The sequence below is a fragment of the Puma concolor genome, chromosome C2 (genome assembly GCF_028749965.1).
Source record: "Puma concolor isolate L17-30 chromosome C2, mPumCon1.1.hap2, whole genome shotgun sequence".
Lineage (NCBI taxonomy): Eukaryota > Metazoa > Chordata > Mammalia > Carnivora > Felidae > Puma > Puma concolor.
Genome location: NC_141675.1, coordinates 68457672 through 68476125, shown reverse-complemented (window position 1 = coordinate 68476125; position 18454 = coordinate 68457672). Strand labels below are relative to the sequence as shown.

Sequence of the window (18454 nt, the reverse complement as noted above, 5' to 3'; positions counted from 1 at the left end):
TTAAGAGGACACAATGAAATAATTAATAATATATAAGCATGTACTCAGTACAGGGCCTGACACATCCATGATACTAATTTTCCTTTCTATTCTTCTCAGCAAAAGAAGTCTGCACTGCTTTCAGTAGTCAATGCTGTGACTTCCAAACACCCAAATGCACACTCCCAAGACTGGTAGCCCATTGATCTTAATATAGGACCCTTATGTTTGAAGTGAGGATCATCAGCGACTTAGTCTAGAAAGAACAAATGCATTCCTTTGAGGTGATTTTAAAAAGAAGAGAGGACTGAATTGAGGTCAAACGCAGTTATAAAATAAGAAATAAAAGTGAGGAAAAAATTTAAATGATAGGTTAGGGGACACATTAGGCCCTTCATCGTTAAACTTCCTTGAAAGGAAGTTAAAGAAATAGAAGGATGAGAAAAGGATTAATAAAGAAGCCTAGAAAGATGAGGTTTATAGGGACTAGAGGAAAATAAGAGGACAGTGAAAGAAAAAGGCCAAAAAGTCAAATGTAAACTTCAATAAAATTTGATTCATGCCTGGTACATGAGTTGCTATGTGAATGCTATCTGAAGAATGACTATCTTTTTTCAGCATTTCTCCAAATATTTTCCGTACATATCTTCAATAGGATAAGAAGCAATTATTAGGCTATAGTGTGGTTGAGAATACATACATACTGCAACAACTTGATCCATATGTATTTTGCTCAGCTAGCACCATTTCTTAGGAAAGCTTATTTCCCAAGTACTTATTTTGTGTGTTTATAAAATTCTTATTTCTTGTTCAGGTATGTTTATTTTAAGGAACAATGCCTGAATGCAGTAGACTCAAACAAATTGTGTGTCCATGTTCAAAAGTTGTTATTGGAATGAGCAGAGAAGAAGCTTACATATAATTCAATTCCCTTCACCTAATAAAATGCTTAAGGAAATTAGAAAAAGCTGGAAGATTTTCTAGTAGTAAACTACCAAGTAGTAAAGTACCAAGTGGCAATCTCAAACGTTATATTAAATCTCTTCTTATGTTTACCTCATAAAATTCCTTAAGACAAACCTCAGAATCTCATCCAGGTAAATGATGAGTCAGTAATAAAAAAATAATAAATAATATTAATAATAATAAAAATAAAAGTAAATTAAAAAATAAGTCAATAATTTCTTCTTTTTTAAGTTTATTTATTTATTTTGAGAGAGAGAGAGAGAGAGAGAGGGAATGAACAGGGGAGGGGCAGAGAGAGAGGGAGGGAAAGAATCCCAAGCAGGCTTTGCTCTGTCAGTTGCAGAGCTGACACGGGCCTTGAACTCACCAACCGTGAGATCGTGACCTGAGCCAAAATCAAGAGTCGAATACAACTGACTGAGCCACCCAGGTGCCCCAGAAATCAGTAATTTCAAATAAAACTAATAGGTTAGTGAACATGTTGACACAAATAAACTACTTTTAATGAAGCAATATGTCCATAAGAATCTTTTTCAACATGATGAAAAGATCTTTTGAGAAATTTCTAAACATGTCACATGACAGTTGATACAGCACTCTGAAAGATTATCTCAAAGGGAGCTGAAAGATGTATTTCTATACTGAATGCTCCTTGAGACACTGAGAGATTAAAAGATGATACTGTAGGCCATGGCCTTCTTTGCCAACTGCACAGATTTTCTGAGTTACTTAAAAAGCTTTTGGCTAAATAAACTGTGTCTTCAGTCTATGGATACATATTTGAAGCTAACAATTTTCATGATTTTATCTTCTGAGATACATTTGATGATTGGAAATTTAATACTGAACAGCAGCCTCTTGAAAACTTCAGATTTAAGGAGCCTCCTGTGCAAACTGAAGAATTCACTGAATATAAAATTACTGTAATTTTAACAGACTTAGAATCTAATGGTTATTTTAACATTCATGCTGAGATTTTCTAGATGTTGGCTAATACATATCTCTCAGATAAGTATACTTTAGTTTCCCTAATTGTTTCTTACTAAGAAGTGGGTAACCTTTTCTTTTCCAACAGTATTTTATGCTTAGCCTCAGCAATATTAGAAATTTCACGTCACTAACAAGAGGTGGGACCTTTTGTGGATGATTTTTTTAGGATTTACCCTGAATACATACATATTAAAGTTTATGTACAATGACACTCAGATCTTCAAGGTAAATACTATTCTGATTTTGTTCACCATAGATTGGTTCTAGGACTTTGAGTGAATGGAATCGTACAATATGTACTCTTGTGTCTGGTTTCTATGGCAAATCATAACTTATCATGTTACGTGTGTCAACAAATTGCTCCTTTTTATTTCTAGGTACATTCCATTGTGTGGGTAAACTACAATTTGTTTACCTGTTCTTCTACTGATAGACATTTAGATTGTTTCCAGTTTGGACTATTATGTATACAGCTCTCACAAACATTCCTGTGCATATCTTTGTATAGTCGCATTTGTACCCCTCTTGGATAAATACTTGGACTTGTGATTACTGGGTAATATGGTTGATATATGTTTATCTCTGTAAGAAATTGCCAAATCATTATTTCAAGTGGTGGCACCATTTTACATTATCACCGATGAAGTATGAGAATTCAAGTTACTCAAAAAATTTGTCACTATATGGTGTTGACAGTCTTTTTAATTTTAGCCATTCTAGTAGATATATCTAAAGATTTAAAAAAAATATATGTTACATTTGCCCATGAAATACTGATTATATTTACCTTTTGGGTCCCTTATATTTGCCTTTTGGGTGCTCAATTTCTCCCTGCAAATTATTTCCTTTCACTATGAAGAATCATTTTAACATTTCTGTGTAGGATGGAGTTAAGGGTTAACTCAGCAGGCCTGGATTGCTCAAACCCAGCACATTTCACTCCTGAGAGATGAGCTCTGAGCCCTTGGAATATTCTGCCTGAGTCTTTTGTATGCTTGAGGTCCTAGGTTATAAACTATCCAGTAGTTTATGCTAACAGTGTGATTTATTGTGAACTCCATGCTGAGGTCTGATTCCTGATGTGACTCCAGTGATACCTTTATGTTCAGATGCCAGTGGTCCAAACCATGAGTGATATCTCTCTGTTTTACAGCCTAAATGCCAGCTTTCTGTTGTTTTGTTTTGTTTTGTTTTGCCTGCTTGGAATAATCTTCACTCCCAGTCCTATGGCTGGTTTTCAAAGCTTCTGAGATTTCTTTTTGCCTGACTGCCCTGGTCTAAACTTCAACAGCTACTGCCTTTCACATGCTGATGATTGGAGTACCTGGGATGGACTTCTCTCAGTTTACCTATCCTGCCTCCTCACCTCCAACAATCTGTTTTGTACTCAGTAAAATTCTGAGTGCCTCAGAGTAATTTTTCTTATATATCCTTCCTTGCCTCCAGCCACTGGCAGCTTCTTCTTTGTACTCAGTGAAGATCTGGAACACCTCAGAGGGATTTCTCTCAGCAAACCTAACCCAGGTTTCAGCAGCTCGTCTTGACTGGCAAATATCTGGTATGTTCTGAAGGTATTTCTCACAGCTGTTCTTCCCTGCCTCCAGCCTTTGGTTCCTACCTTATGTGCTCAGTGCAGGTCTAAGGGGCACAGTAGAGGCTACCAGAATTCTAAATCATCATGTCATCCCACAAGAGTTGTCAAAAGTCTACTGGTTCTGCTGACTTTTCCTCACCCATGTCTTTCCTAGATCCCTCCTCATTTGTCATTCTGCCATGGCTGAAGCAGCCCTTTTCTCCTACAAAGGACCTACAGTTTCTGGATTTCAGTTTATTGGGTTTATTTCCAGCCTCAGATCTCTAAAAGAGTTTTATCTAAGATTTGTAAAAACTGTGATTTTTGTAATCTTTCTCACTTGTTCTCATTGTTAGGGTAGAATCAATGGTCCCCTGCAACTTTTTATATCCCAATTGGAAGCAGAAATCCCATATGCAAGCTTTATTTAATAAAAATAGAATGTGTAAGAAAACAAATATCCACTTATTTACTCATTCATGAAATATTATTGACTGGTCTCTATGCACCAGGTACTATAGAAATATAGCAATGAACAAAACCATCCAAGTTCTCTCCTCTCAAGGAGTTTATAGTCTACTGGGAAAAGTGATAATAAATAAAATTAAGATATATATAAAGTGTTCATGATAAGTGCTGAAGAGAAAAAAAGTAAAGCTCTAAAGGAGATATAAAATGTCAGGATGGTGTTTCATATTTCAAATATTGGAGCCAGGAATTTCTCACTCAGGTGATTTTGAGTACAGATCTGAAGAAAGGATAATGCATCAAATCTACGACCCCATTCAATCAGAAAATGGGACATTGGATAGTTATATCTGTCACTGTCCTAGGAATTGCTCTATGATGTGCACTATTGTTCTCCCAATCTTCCAACAACACAGTCCTCTCCCCATACAACCAATCATAAACAAATATAAATTAAATAGCAACATATATACTATTATGCTTGAATATTTGCAAATAATAAGAAAAACAAAGTTAAAACAACGTTGTGAAAAAGTGCACATAAGAAGAGGCACTCCAGGGCACCTGGGTGGCTCATTCCATTAAGCGTTGGACTTCAACTCAGGTCATGATCTCATTATTAGTGAGTTTGAGCCCTGTGTCAGGCTCTGTGCTGACAGCTCAGAGCCTGGAGCCTGCTTCAGATTCTGTGTCCCCCTCTCTCTCTCTCCACCCCACCCCTGCTTGTGCTCTGTCTCTCTCTGTCTTTCAAAAATGAATAAACATAAAAAATATTTTAAAAACAAACAAACAAACACCTTTGCCCAGTATATAAATGTTCTTAAAAAAGGAGTTGGTTAGCAAATGGTAATATAGCTATGAAATAAAATACATTCATTAATTGAATTTATTATTTTGAAAAAAATTCCAAACCTACAGAAAAGCTTATATGACAATAAATCCCCCTATACTTACTTTCACTTGATTCACTTATGTACCAAAGATATTTTAATATATATATTTTAAAATATAAACTATTTATAATACATTGAGTGGAAAAATTGCAGATACAGTTTCTTTTGGTAATGATATATCTACACGCATTACACAAAGGAAATATTCTCTGTGGTTTTCTCTGAGCAAAATTATAGATTATTGTTTTTATTTTTGCTCATGTAATGTTAATAATTTTTCTACAAAGAGCACAATAAACTAATAAAAGGAGATAGCTTAGTTTTCAGGAAATCCTTTGTAATGTATGTAGTTCTTTATCAAGTTCCTATTTCTAGGATAAAGTGAAAATGCCAATCACTTTTGTTGATCTTCACCAAAGATCTTGAGCCTGTCACCTCATTTTGAGATCTTGCAATATCTTATTATATTCTTAACTTATAATTACCTACTGAATATTAGTGAAACTTGCTTAACATTTTGGATGATGCACCATATACAGGTAGAAATCATGTCATTTTATTTCAAAGATGACTGAGTTTCATGTAACACATAATTTATAAATTAGTATCCTTTATTCAATTTCTGAAATTTTCAAACTAAACAATTCTGAATTACCTTACCTGGAAAAGTGTACTGTAGAAAAGGGTACTAGTTTTGATGCTGTGATTCTAAACTAGCTTTTCTTTATAATCTTCTCTAGGTTCATGTCTATTTCAGTTTTCCATCTGGGCTACTGCCACCTTTAACTCTTTCTGTATCAACAATTGACTGTCACACATAAATGATTTGGGGCTACTCAGGGTGAAATGGTTATCACAGATGAGTGTGTCTACTTTCCATGTTTATGCAGTTACACTGATTTAAAAAAGAGTTGTAAATATCAAAACTGGACTTAAAATTGTCATGGTCTCTTATATTCACCAACTATTAATATATATAGTTCATAGATTTAGAGCCAGAATTTGTAAAGGCTCAATATGGATAAATAAGCAATAAACATGAAAGTTAACAACCCAGAAACTAAGTGCGGGCTGTCACGTACATTATGCGACTAAACAAATAAACATAAATAAATAAAGGATGAATTCGCAAGTGAATTCTTACGTAAATAAAGACTGGCTGGAGCAACCACCCATAAAAATGTTCAAGCCCTCTTCATGACACCTGTACAATGTTTGAGCACCTTTAGATAATTCATCCTTTTTGAGAATTCTTCCGTAGGCTGAATTGAAATTATTTCTCTACTCCTTGGAGACATACAGAAAATTGTTATCATGGCCCTCAGGACTATTGTTATATCAGGGTTAAAATAGCTTAATTTCTTCTGCTGTTCAATTTATTTTATCACCCTGCTCTTAAAATTATAATTTTCCTACTAGAAAATATAGTTAACAGTAGTAACTGTGGAGAGATTAGTGTCAAATTATAGGATGCTTAAGGCTATAAATTTGCAGGTGAAATTCCAGATCAAAGGGAAGGAATAATCAGTGCCTTCAAGTCTTATCAGCATTGTATATTGAGGTGTGTTTCTGAAAAAGTATATGTGAATTGTAGATCTTGCCCTGTGAACAAATCCATTTTCAAAGTAAAGGGAGTGAATACTTATTTAAGCTTCTGTAAAAAAATCAATTTTTAGGTGCATATGGGTTTTGTTTAAAGCAACATTTCCCTGACCATTTTCACATGTTGCCTGTAGGAAAAAGGTTCTAGAGCAAAACAAGTCTGGGAAAGACTGCATGTTCTATTTACCTCTGGATCGCTGTCATGCATAAGATACGTACTGAAGGTTCTACTTAGTATACTTTTCACAGCACACATTGGGCAATATGAGTTTAAAGAAAGATTCATTATCACGTTTATTTGTTCAAGCATTCAGTTATTATTACTATATAAATTTCCTTCTGTTTCAGGTAACTCTTTTTTTTAGCCAAAGCATTTATCTCCTTTGTTATTTTTACCAAAAGGCTATTTAGATTTTTCATTTTAGATTTTTTTCTTTGAAATCATTTAAGTTGTATATATTTAAAATGTACAAAATGATTTCATATACATATATGTTGTAAAATTATTATCCAGGTCAAGATAATTAACATATCCATCACCTCACAGAGTGAACATAGGTAATTGTATGTGTGTGTGTGTGTGTGTGTGTGTGTGTGTGTGTGTGTGTTTAGAACGCTTAAGATCTACTCTAAAAATTTTTTTCAGTATATAATGCTGTATTATTCACTATAGTCACCATGCCACACATTAGTCCAGTTTCATTATTTTGCATTTGGGTATCCAATTTTCCCAACAGCATTTATTAAAGAGAATGTCCTTTCCCCATTGTATGTTCCTTGTACTCTGTCAAAAATTAGTTGACCATATATGCGTGGGTTTATGTGTATACTCTATTCTGTTCCATTGGCCTTAGTGCTTGTTTTTATGCCAGTACCATTCTATTTTGATTAGTATAGCTTTGTAATACAGCTTTGAAATCAGGTAGTGCGATACTTCCAGACTTGTTCTTCTTTCTCAGGATGACTTTGGCTCTTTGAGGTCTTTTGAGGATCCACACAAATTTTAGGATAACTTTTTTCTATTTCTATGAAAAATGCCATCAGAATTTTTGTTAATTTTTATTTATTTACTTGAGAGAGAGAGTGATAGAGGCAGAGAGAGAGAAGAGTAGAAAGAGAGGGAGAGAGAATCCCAAGCAGGCTCTGAGCTGTTAGCACAGAGCCTGACGTGGAGCTTGATCCCACCACCCATGAGATTATGACCTGAGCTGAAATCATGAGTCAGACATTTAACCTACTGAGCCACCCAGGTGTGCCATCATTGGAATTTTGATGTAGACTGCATTGAACCTGTAGACCACTTTGTTAGTATGGCCATTTTAATAATAGCAATCCTTCTAACTTAAGAACATGAACTTTTTTCCATTTATTTGTGTCTTCTCCTTTTTCATCAGTTTCTTACAGTTTTCAGTGTACATGTTTTTCATTCCTTTGATTAAATTTATCCCTAAGTATTTTATTGTGTTCATTGCTATTGTAAATGGCATTGCATTTTAAATTTCTCCATCAGGTAATTCATTGTTGGTATATAGGAAAAATTATTTTGTTAAAAAACCAAGTGGGCCATTCAAATACAAAATATCAACACAAATACAAAATTTCTTGGTTAACATACTCCTTTAAAATAGAAACAACAGAGGTGGCTGTGTGGCTCAGTCAGTTAAGCATCCAATTCTTAATTTCAGCTCAGGCCATGATCTCATGGTTCCTGAGTTCAAGGCCAGCATCAGGTTCCATGCTAAACAGTGAAGAGCTTGCTTCGGATTCTCTCTCTCTGTCCCTCCCCTGCTTACATGCTCTCTTTCAAAATAAATAAATAAACTTAAAAAAAAAACAGAAATAAAAAACAAAAGCAAAGGAATCATAATTTATACAACTTACTTTTGGTAAGCACATGCCAATAGAAACTAAAATCATCCCAGTAGATATATTTGAAAAAAAATTTTTAAGCATGAAACCATTTCTGTTTAATTTAATTACTCATAAAAATTTTAAATAAAATGTCATCTATCATAAGGGCAAAACATTACTATTGTAATGGCTATATAGATACTTAATCGATGACGTCAGTTAAGTTAGGTTTCTAACCAAAAGAGATTAAAGATCAAGTGGAGATAAAGGACAACTAGTTCACCAGAATAAGTTTCATTTTTTAAAATGGTAAAGTGTAGTATACTTCATTAATGATGCTGTATAGGTGATGCTGTATGTTCCTGGTACATACATATAGGTGAAACAGTTTTATCTAACCTGCCAAAAATGGTGATTCACTAATACTTCTGAGTAAATGGTTATTCTTTTGAGTCCTATAGAGGTCTGGTGTCTAATATACTAATCAAAACGTCAGACTGGGGCACCTGGGCAACTCTGTCGGTTAAGCATCCAACTCTTGATTTCAGCTCAGGTCAAGATCCCAGGGTTTGTGAGTTCGAGTCCTTCATCAGGCTCTGCATTGACAGCAAAGAGCCTGGGATTCTCTCTCTCTCGTGCTCCCTCTCTGTCCCTTGTGGGAATACAGAGGACAGAAGAGATAAAGTAAGGCAAGAGCAGTGCATGCTGAAGGCAGCACATTCTGAACCCAGTAGCTGCTCAGCCAAGGGAAAAACAAGACATGCTGGAAACAGCATATGCTAAAAATAGCTGAAGTTTTTTCCTTCCAAGATGATGTATATGCATAGGCAGTCATGTAGTTAGTTAGGGTCATGGTATGTCTCACATGATTTATTATCTTATTTTTCTGTTTTCATTCTCACATACTATTTATTGTTCACTCCCCAATAAATATAAGAGAACTACCCAAGTCAGGGCTTCACTCAGTCTTCTCCTGCTTAAAAGTTTTTCTTGGTGCAGTCCCTCTGGGGCTCTCATTGTTCCAAGCCATTTGGACTCAGTAACCCTTTCCTCTTGCATCACACTGAGTTGCACGACAGCCCCTTCCCTCCTCATGCTCTCTCTCTTTCTCTCCCTCAAAAACAAATAAATAAACATTAAAAAAAAATCACACATTAGGGATGCCTATGTGGCTCAGTCATGTAAGCATATGGCTCTTGATTTACTCCCAGGTCATGAGCTTAAGGTTTGTGGGTTTGAGCCTCATCTGTTTGAGATTTTCTCTCTTTCTCTTTTTGTCCCTCCCTGGCTTGCATTCTCTCTCTTACTCAGAATAAATAAATAAATATTTTTAAAAAGTCACAGACTAAAACTAACTCAGCTAAAGCCATTTTAAGAATGTGACATTCATTTTGATTATATGGATGAGTTCACACTCAATTTATTAATATGTTAATATCTCTAATTGTTTGCCCTGTTCTTTGGCTATGTCATCCAAATATTTAAATCAGTTGCCTTCTGAAATTCAAGGTTTTAGCCAGTATCTGACTAAGACTTCCCTTGATATCTAGATTTAAATAAAAAGGGATTTACAAATTGCTAGCATATACTGAACAGAAAACCTTGTAAAACAGTAATAAACTGGAGGGATTGCTTGGTTTTAACACAAAGAAAAGTATTGTAAAACTAGGAGATAGATTAACCTGCCAATAGAATCACAATTTTAAATGTGAGACTTTATTGAAGTGGTAAATTAGTGTAAGATAGGATTTTAAATCAGTTTATTAGTCTTTATGGTCACTTCAGTTGGCTACTGGTAGTAGAAGCAGCAAAAAGGAGGATAAATTAAATAGAATTAAGTAGAATCCACTGAAAAGAGTTGTAATTTATAGTGAGCAAGAAAGCACAGAGAATTTCTCTCCTTAAAGACTAAACAAAAGATAAAACTAACAAAGATAAAAACAAATAGACAAATAAAAACTATGTCATGTATCATGAAAGACAAGCCAGTAGAGAACGTTTCACAGTCAGTTTTACTTTTATATTTTACGGGCAAGTAGAATAGAAATTAAGCTTTGTTTCAGTACTCTGTATTAAAATGATCAAGACAGAAAGGGAAAAAGAAAAGACAGCTATTTTAATTCGACCACTATACCTTCTGTACTCTACCACTTTGCATTTTGGTCAGTATTATGGACTCAATTGTCTCTTCCCAAAATTCAGGGGTTGAAAGCTGGCCAACAATGTGACCATACTTGGAGGTAGGGTCTTCAAGGTCATTAAAGTTAAATGAGAGCATAAGGAGGGAGCCCTAATCCAGTAGGACTGGTGTCCTTATAAGAAGTAGAAGAGACCCCAGGGATGAACATACACAGGGAAGAACATGTGAAGACACAGTGAGAAGCTGGTTTTTGCAAGACAAGGAGAGAGGCCTCAGGACAAATTTGCCCTGCCTGAATCTTACCTGGACTTCTAGTCTGCGGACTCTAAGAAAACACATTTCTGTTCTTTCAGGAACCCACACTGTGGTATTCTGTTAGGGCAGCCATAGCATACTAGGACTAGTTATTTTAACTCCACAGTGTGTAAAAATAAAATCAAGAGAACAAAATTTAAGTTTTTTTTTTTTTTTAATTTATTTTGAGAGAGAGAGATACACTGGAAGTGGGAAGGGTCAGAGAGAGAGAAACAATCCCAAGTAGGCTCTGTGCTGTCAACGCAGAGCCCAATGGGGGGCTCAAATTCACAAACCATAGAGATTGTGACCTAAGCTGAAATCAAGAGTCAGACGCCTAACAGACTGAGCCACCCAGGTGCTCCCAAGAGAAAAAAAAATAATTTAGTAACTGTTTTTTTGAAAATCAGACTTCTGGAAACTCAAGCATTTGAGCCAATTACCATCTAGGACTAAAATATCTCCTAGGTCTTGCTTTGACCCCTTAGAGAACAGTGACATGATCAGGCAGAATGGAAACCAGCCCTGTGGCACTTAGTAGCAACTGTACAAGTACCACAGCAGACACAGCTGTAGCAGTCCAGTACCCCTCCACACGAGAAAAAAATCAGAAGCATAACAAAGTTACACTTGATTTGAGCAAGGAAATGGAAATGGACATCAGTTGTGTGATTTGAAAAGAGGCATTGGGTAGTTCAGTAAAAGAGCAGTTCGTTTACATGATCGAAATATTGGGCCTTGACAAGACAGGCCACTAAATTTCCTCAAGATTCTGAGTATATTCAATCTTTTTGCCACTGCTATATGATGCATGATTCTGAATTAAACTGATTTCATTTGCATCTTTCCTGTGAATTCCAGTATAGCCCTATCACACTCACCCCTATATTTTAGCTACTTATGCATGTCTTAGGTTTGTGGTAAAGTCATAAGCTCCAGAGTAACAGGGACATTTCATCTGCAATTTTGTTCCCTACAATACCTACAACAACGTCATATACAGTTGGGTTCTTTATAAAAATATTTATCATATTTTAGAGCTCTGAAACAGACTGTGCTATTCATAATGAAGTAATAGTGTAGTCTGGTTCTGGGCTCAATGCTCTAATGTATGCAGTTGAATTGAGATATATGTACTATATTTTCTAGTGGGCAGTTCTTGGTATTAAAAAATAAAACATGAAAATTAAAAAAAAAAACACTATAAAACTGAAAAATAGCTTTGCTACTTTTTTCATGGCCTAAAAACATAACAACAACATTGTGCATCATGTAGACAGTTTTACAACATTGATGCAATAGTTTGGTGTTGATCAGGTTTGCCAGTGTCTCACAGGTGTTTCAAAAGTGACATTTAAGAAGAATATAGCGAGATTGACTACTTTCATATGTACAAATGCTTGAGGCTTCTCCAAAATAACCTCTTAGAAAGTTCTTCACTATTTACTTGAGATTTATAGAGCACTGACTAATATATGGATGATCAAATTCTATTTTTCTAAAGGCAAAATCAATACCTTCTGTGAACTATGAAAAATTATTTCAAAAAATAAAGGTGAAACAGCAATATATATATATATATATATATATATATATATAGAGAGAGAGAGAGAGAGAGAGAGAGAGAGAGACAGAGAGAGAGACAGAGACAGAGAGAGACAGAGAGACAGAGAGTCAGAGGGACAGAGAGAGATATATGTTAGTATCATATCCTAATATTTAAAATTATTATTTGGGGAGTAATCTTATTTTATCTTTAATTTCACAACTAAATTTGCATGAAGACAGTTGTATTTCATTAACTAAGAGGACATTGACCTATATATCCTTTATTGAACATTTAAGGAGTCAATGGAAATTATTTTCAAAGAAGATTTTTCTTAAAAAATGGAACTTAAAAGATCTTTTATTCCCTTTTTATTCCCTATTCATTTAGGAGGCATTGGGACTCTATTCATCTCTATAGAATATTATATAATCCACAGTTGAATGAAAAGTATCTCTATCTACTATCTATCTATTTATCTATCTATCTATCTATCTATCTATCTATCTATCTATCTATCATCTATCTCACTCAAATGCTTGTGAATGAGAGAGTAGATAATAAAGGTTTATAATGCTCTTTAAACATCAATACCAAATTAAGTTCGCCATGCTTTATATCAGATTCTGGAAAAACAAATGCTGTTTAGAAGATTTGTGTAAGATTAATAATTAAGGTATGTTGCTACAGGAAGAGAGTGAAATGTCAAGCCACAGTCTGGAAGAAGAATTCACAACAAAAGACTTAGTTCATTTAAAATGTTTTACTGGAGGGGTGCCTGCATGGCTCAGTTGGTTAAGTGCCTGACTTTGAAATCTCTGTCCCCCTCTCTCTCTGGCCCTCCCCAGCTTTCTCTCTCTCCCTCTCTCTCAAATAAACATTAAAAAATAAATAAAATGTTTTAATGGATTTTGTCAAAAATTTGTTGTTTTATGTAATTAACTTACTTTTTTGATATGATGTGTCTATAATGTGTCTATAATGCACATTACCACTATAAGTTTAAAAAAAGTTTCATAGCAGCACTTTTAACAATAGCCAAATTATGGAAAAAGACTAAATGTCCATCAACTGATGAATGGATAAAGAAACTGTGGTTTATATACACAATGGAATACTACGTGGCAATGAGAAAGAATGAAATATGGCCTTTTGTAGCAATGTGGATGGAACTGGAATGTTATGCTATGTAAAATAAGTCATACAGAGAAAGACAAATGCCATATGTTTTCACTCTTATGTGGATCCTGAGAAACTTAACAGAAGACCATGGGGGAGGGGAAGGAAAAAAAAAAGTTAGAGAGGGAGGGACCCAAACCATAAGAGACTCTTAAAAACTGAGAACAAACTGAGTTTGGGGGGGGTGGGAGGGAGTGGAGGGTGTGTGATGGGCATTGAGGAGGGCACCTGTTAGGATGAGCACTGGGTGTTGTATAGAAACCAATTCAACAATAGATTTCATAATAAAAAAAGTTATTTCCCTGTATTTTTGTATAGTAAAATGTAAATAAGTAAAATATTACTATGAAGTTAATATTTTTGCAAAGGATACAGTGAGGTAATTTATAATTTGAAAATATATAGCCACTTCTGAAATAGGGATTTAAAAGTATTTATATTTAATTTTTAGTTTTTCAAATGGAGATATTTTAATTTCAAAAGTTACAAGCTGCTTTAAGTGAACTAATTATTATTTTTTGGGAAAATATTGGTAGCACAAAGAAAGCAGAAATGCTGGTTCAAAATGCTAAAAAAGTAACAGGAAAAAACCAACCACATAAAGCCTTAGTTTTTGCCTCTTACTTACTGTTCAGTGGGTAGCTCACTGGTAGATTATTACTCCTTTTGGAAGACAAACTAATTTATTAGTTATCAGTGTTACAATTTAGAAAAACTGTTTTTTTTTGAGTTTTTTTTCAAGTGATCATGAAAATTTCCAAATAAATACAAAAGAAGAGAGGGCAGTACAATGAAATCTCATGTGCCTATTATTTAGCTTTGGAACCATCAGCTTTTCATTATTCTTTAGGTAATTTTTTTTAACGTCAATCTTTCATGAGTTCTAAGAAAAAGCTGTAGTCACTGGTAGTAGATTCAGATTCACCAAACCTATCTGAATCCTCAAAAAATTGCATCCTCTCCACTCAGTATGATTTAGTTCAAATTTAGTAGACTAACTTCAGAGAAATGGCTTCTTTTCTTAATGTCAGTCCTCTTTATTTCAAAATCAAAGTTAGAATACCAAAGTGGAGGAAGAGCTACAAATGTACATTGCGTTCATCCCAGACATGATTGACTTGTTTTCCTTGTCAGAGATGTTGTAAAAGTACTGACTCATGTAACAACATGGGCATGCTTTAACATGATCTCACAGTTCATGGGTTCAAGCCCCACATGGGGCTTTGCACTGACAGGAGCCTGCTTTGGATTCTCTGTCTCTGTCTCTGTCTCTGTCTCTCTCTCTCTCTGCCTCTCCACTGTTCATGCTCTTTCTCTTTCTCAAAATTAAACATTAAAAAAAATTAAAAATCATTATGCTAAGTAAAAGAAGTCACACAGAAAGGACTATATACTGAAAGATTCCATTATTTATGTTATTCTGAAAGAAAAAAAAAAACATTTGGGCAAAAATCAGATCAGTCTTTGCCAGGAACTAGGGAAGAAGAGAGGAGACTGAATACAAAGGGCTACGATGGGAAATTTTTGAGATGGAAATACTGTGTATCTTGATTGTCATGGTGTTTACCTGCTTGTACACACTTGTCAAAATTCATCAACCTGATACTTAAGAAGGGAGAACATTAGTTACTATATGTAAATTATTATTTCAATTCATCCAGTAAATCTAACTTAAACAAAAATAATAGCATATCAATATCTAATGGGCCAAGGACAATGAAACTGTCATCTTCCTTGATCGGGATAACACATTATTAGTGAAATTTGAACAGGTATTTGATTTAGGGTAACTACTTCACTTTTTTTTTTTTTTTTCTTACCAAGCTGATAGTCCATTAAAATATCCTATAATTATACGGGCACCTGGGTGGTTCAGTTCGCTGAGCGTCCGACTTTGGCTCAGGTCATGATCTCATGGTTTGTGAGTTTGAGCCCAGCATCAGGCTCTGTGTTGACAACTCAGAGCCTGGAGCCTGCTTTGGATTCTGTCTCTCTGTCCCTCTCTCTCTCTCTCTCTCTCTCTCTGCCCCTCCCCCACTAGTGCTGTCTTTCAAAAATAAATAAATGTAAAAAAAACTATCCTATAATTGTAGAGTCTTTTAAAATAAATGTAGTACTGTATATTAAACTTTAAAGACTGCATCTGATATACTTATTTCTGTCACATGGACTTAGAAAGGTTTTTTTTTGATTCTGCACATTGACAGAACATATAATGACATATAATCTTATGTCATTCACAATTTAGTCAGCATGCTTTATAAAAAAACTATTGTTCTTTGTAGAAAAATCATTTTTAATTTGTTTCTGCTTGGTTGTTTGGTCTATACTACCTTATATGAAACATGTGTTTGCATATGGTAACAGAATCTAAGTAAAATGATGAAATACAGAGGTCCTGAAGATTAATAAAATATCTTTGTATGTAAAGTTACTTATGTTCTGATGTTATAATCGGTTAATCAGTTCCTTTCTTTTGAAAGAAATGTTTTAAATCTTTCTTTTTAAAATGCCACTGGTGTTACGTTGTTTTAAATTGTACAAATTACTGTGAGGTTTTGTTTCCTTCAGTTCTCTTCCCCTTTATATTTTTAAGTGTGCCGACATATTTTAATGAAAAATACTGGCATTGAATTATTGTATGTAAAATATATCTTAAATTACCCTGTATATTTGCTTTGTGTTAATAAAACTCAATATAGATAGTTAAGTAATTCCCATTTTTTAAAATTGCATATGCTCTTGTTTTTTTGAATCTCTGATAATCTTACCTTTCTAAATTGTCCTATAGAACATACATATACTCTCTTTCAACTGAAAGGAATTTTTCTTTGAATAAATTAGAATTTATATACTAATTCTTGGATTAGTATAGAAATATTTTAAACTATAGAACAAAAACTGTCTTCCCCCAAACAGATAAAAAGGTACATCTTCCATGTCACTATTCATTACTGTACTTTTAGATAATTGGGTTTAAATGCTAATATTTTACAGTTCTCTGTTATAAGATGGTGCAAAAACATTTTAAATAGCATTTTATTCTCAGAAATTTCTATAGATAAATATTTCTCTAGATTTTATAGCCCTTAACAGTTTTTAATTTATATTTGCTTATGAATTTCAATGATTACATATCTTCCAAGGTTCTCAAAATATAAATATTGTAACACATGAAAAGGAAAAGACAAATTTTAAATACTTGATACTTGAGCTAATGCTATCCTCCTTGATATCTCACTTGTACAGAAATATCTTAACTTTCCAAGAGAGATATCTGCTGATTTTCTTTTGAGTTTTTTCAGGCAGGTAGGAGAGTCAGAATGCAAAGCAGTACAAAGTGCATGAGGAATTCACTTACAAAACTGGATATAATTTAGGGCATGCAAACTGAGATTTGGCTGATCTCAAATGTACAGATTTATCCATTTCATCTTTCATAATGTCCTCTTTATTATACTACATATGGAAATGTCAATGAAAACTATTAAACTAGAAAATACTTTATGAAAGTCATAAAATGTTAGTTTGCATTACATTTCAATCAAGCATTATGGCTAATCTAAAGCACTGTTCATTATCTCTCTTTTTTTCTAGTTCAGTTTCTATGACACTCACTGGAAACTGTGGGCATTGAAAAGGTCATTTCTAATATACACCAATAACCTTTTGGGGTGGGAGGAAACCACCCTCCAGTGGTGGCATGATTACTTTCATTCTGAAGAATAACATGTATCATTTTATCTGTAGTATAAGTTATAAAAAGATTGAAAAATAAAAGCATGAACTCAACTAACAAACAGGAAAGATGTTCTGGAAAATTATTTGAAACAGACCAGAAGTAACAAAATTAAAAATAAATAAATAAATATCTCTAGTGAGACATTATCACAAACTACATGATTATTTTTCAAGTTACATTTTAGGAAAATGAATGCTGTCCTTTCCCATAGTATTTTTCGAATAATATTTTCTAAATATCTTTAATTAGTTATCACTCTATTCTAGGAACTAGACATATAGGCAGAGTACGATATTGTTGAAAACATAGGGCAGGTCCCAAATTTGCTCAAAACATGAATGAGGGGGGAGAAATTTAAAAGTAACCAAATTTACCACAAAATGTCAAGATCAATAGAATTGGGAACTTGAAATCTGAATTTCAATTTTTAAGAAATAAATTTATATTTTTATATATGTTCTCTATAACTATAAAATTTTATCTACAACTATCACCATAGCAAATGCAGGATGCAGAATTGCAGAACATAAGAAATTGGTTAAAGGAATATTGATAAAAAATTAGTAATAGATAGTTCCTTAAAACAGATGGTTTGGCGGCTCCTGGGTAGCTCAGTTGGTTAAGTGTCCGACTCCCGATTTCAGCTCAGGTCATGATCTCATGGGTCATGAGATCAAGCCCAATGTAGGGCTTGGTACTGACTATGTGGAGTCTGCTTAGTATTCTCTCTCTCTCTCTCTCTCTCTCTCTCTCTCTCGTGCTCAAAATAAATAAATAAATAAATAAATAAATAAATAAATAAATAACAAAAACATAGATGGTTTTATGCATATTAAAAAGTGAAAACATCAAGATATGCCAAATTATAGAGAATAGGTAATTTTGTATGATCGTTTTATTAAAAACTAGTTCATCTTACCTCTACCACCAGTTGCTGAAGAGATGGTGAAGCTACAGAATATAGACTTGAGTTACCCCTTATGGGACTATGGAGACTAATGTAAGCCACAACATTTCTCTGCAGAACCTTCCTGAAATCCTGAAACAAACAAAACAATCTTTATCATGATAAAAGTAACAGATTCTAATTTATCATTTATATGTTGAATAAGAAATACTTTCTACTTAAAATCACCATAGTACACAATTGTTTTTTTTTTTCAACGTTTATTTATTTTTGGGACAGGGAGAGACAGAGCATGAACGGGGGAGGGGCAGAGAGAGAGGGAGA

General features: G+C 34.1%; 1 protein-coding gene across 8 annotated transcripts in view; it reads right to left on the bottom strand.

Moving 5' to 3' along the window:
* NAALADL2 (N-acetylated alpha-linked acidic dipeptidase like 2) overlaps positions 1-18454 on the bottom strand; it is a 1363282-nt gene that overhangs the window by 310234 nt on the left and 1034594 nt on the right. For all 8 annotated transcript variants that reach the window (XM_086674748.1, XM_086674747.1, XM_086674749.1 and 5 more), the window contains one exon: positions 18143-18262. In XM_086674748.1, the coding sequence (XP_086530874.1) occupies positions 18143-18262 (120 nt within the window). The remainder of the gene's footprint in view (positions 1-18142; positions 18263-18454) is intronic.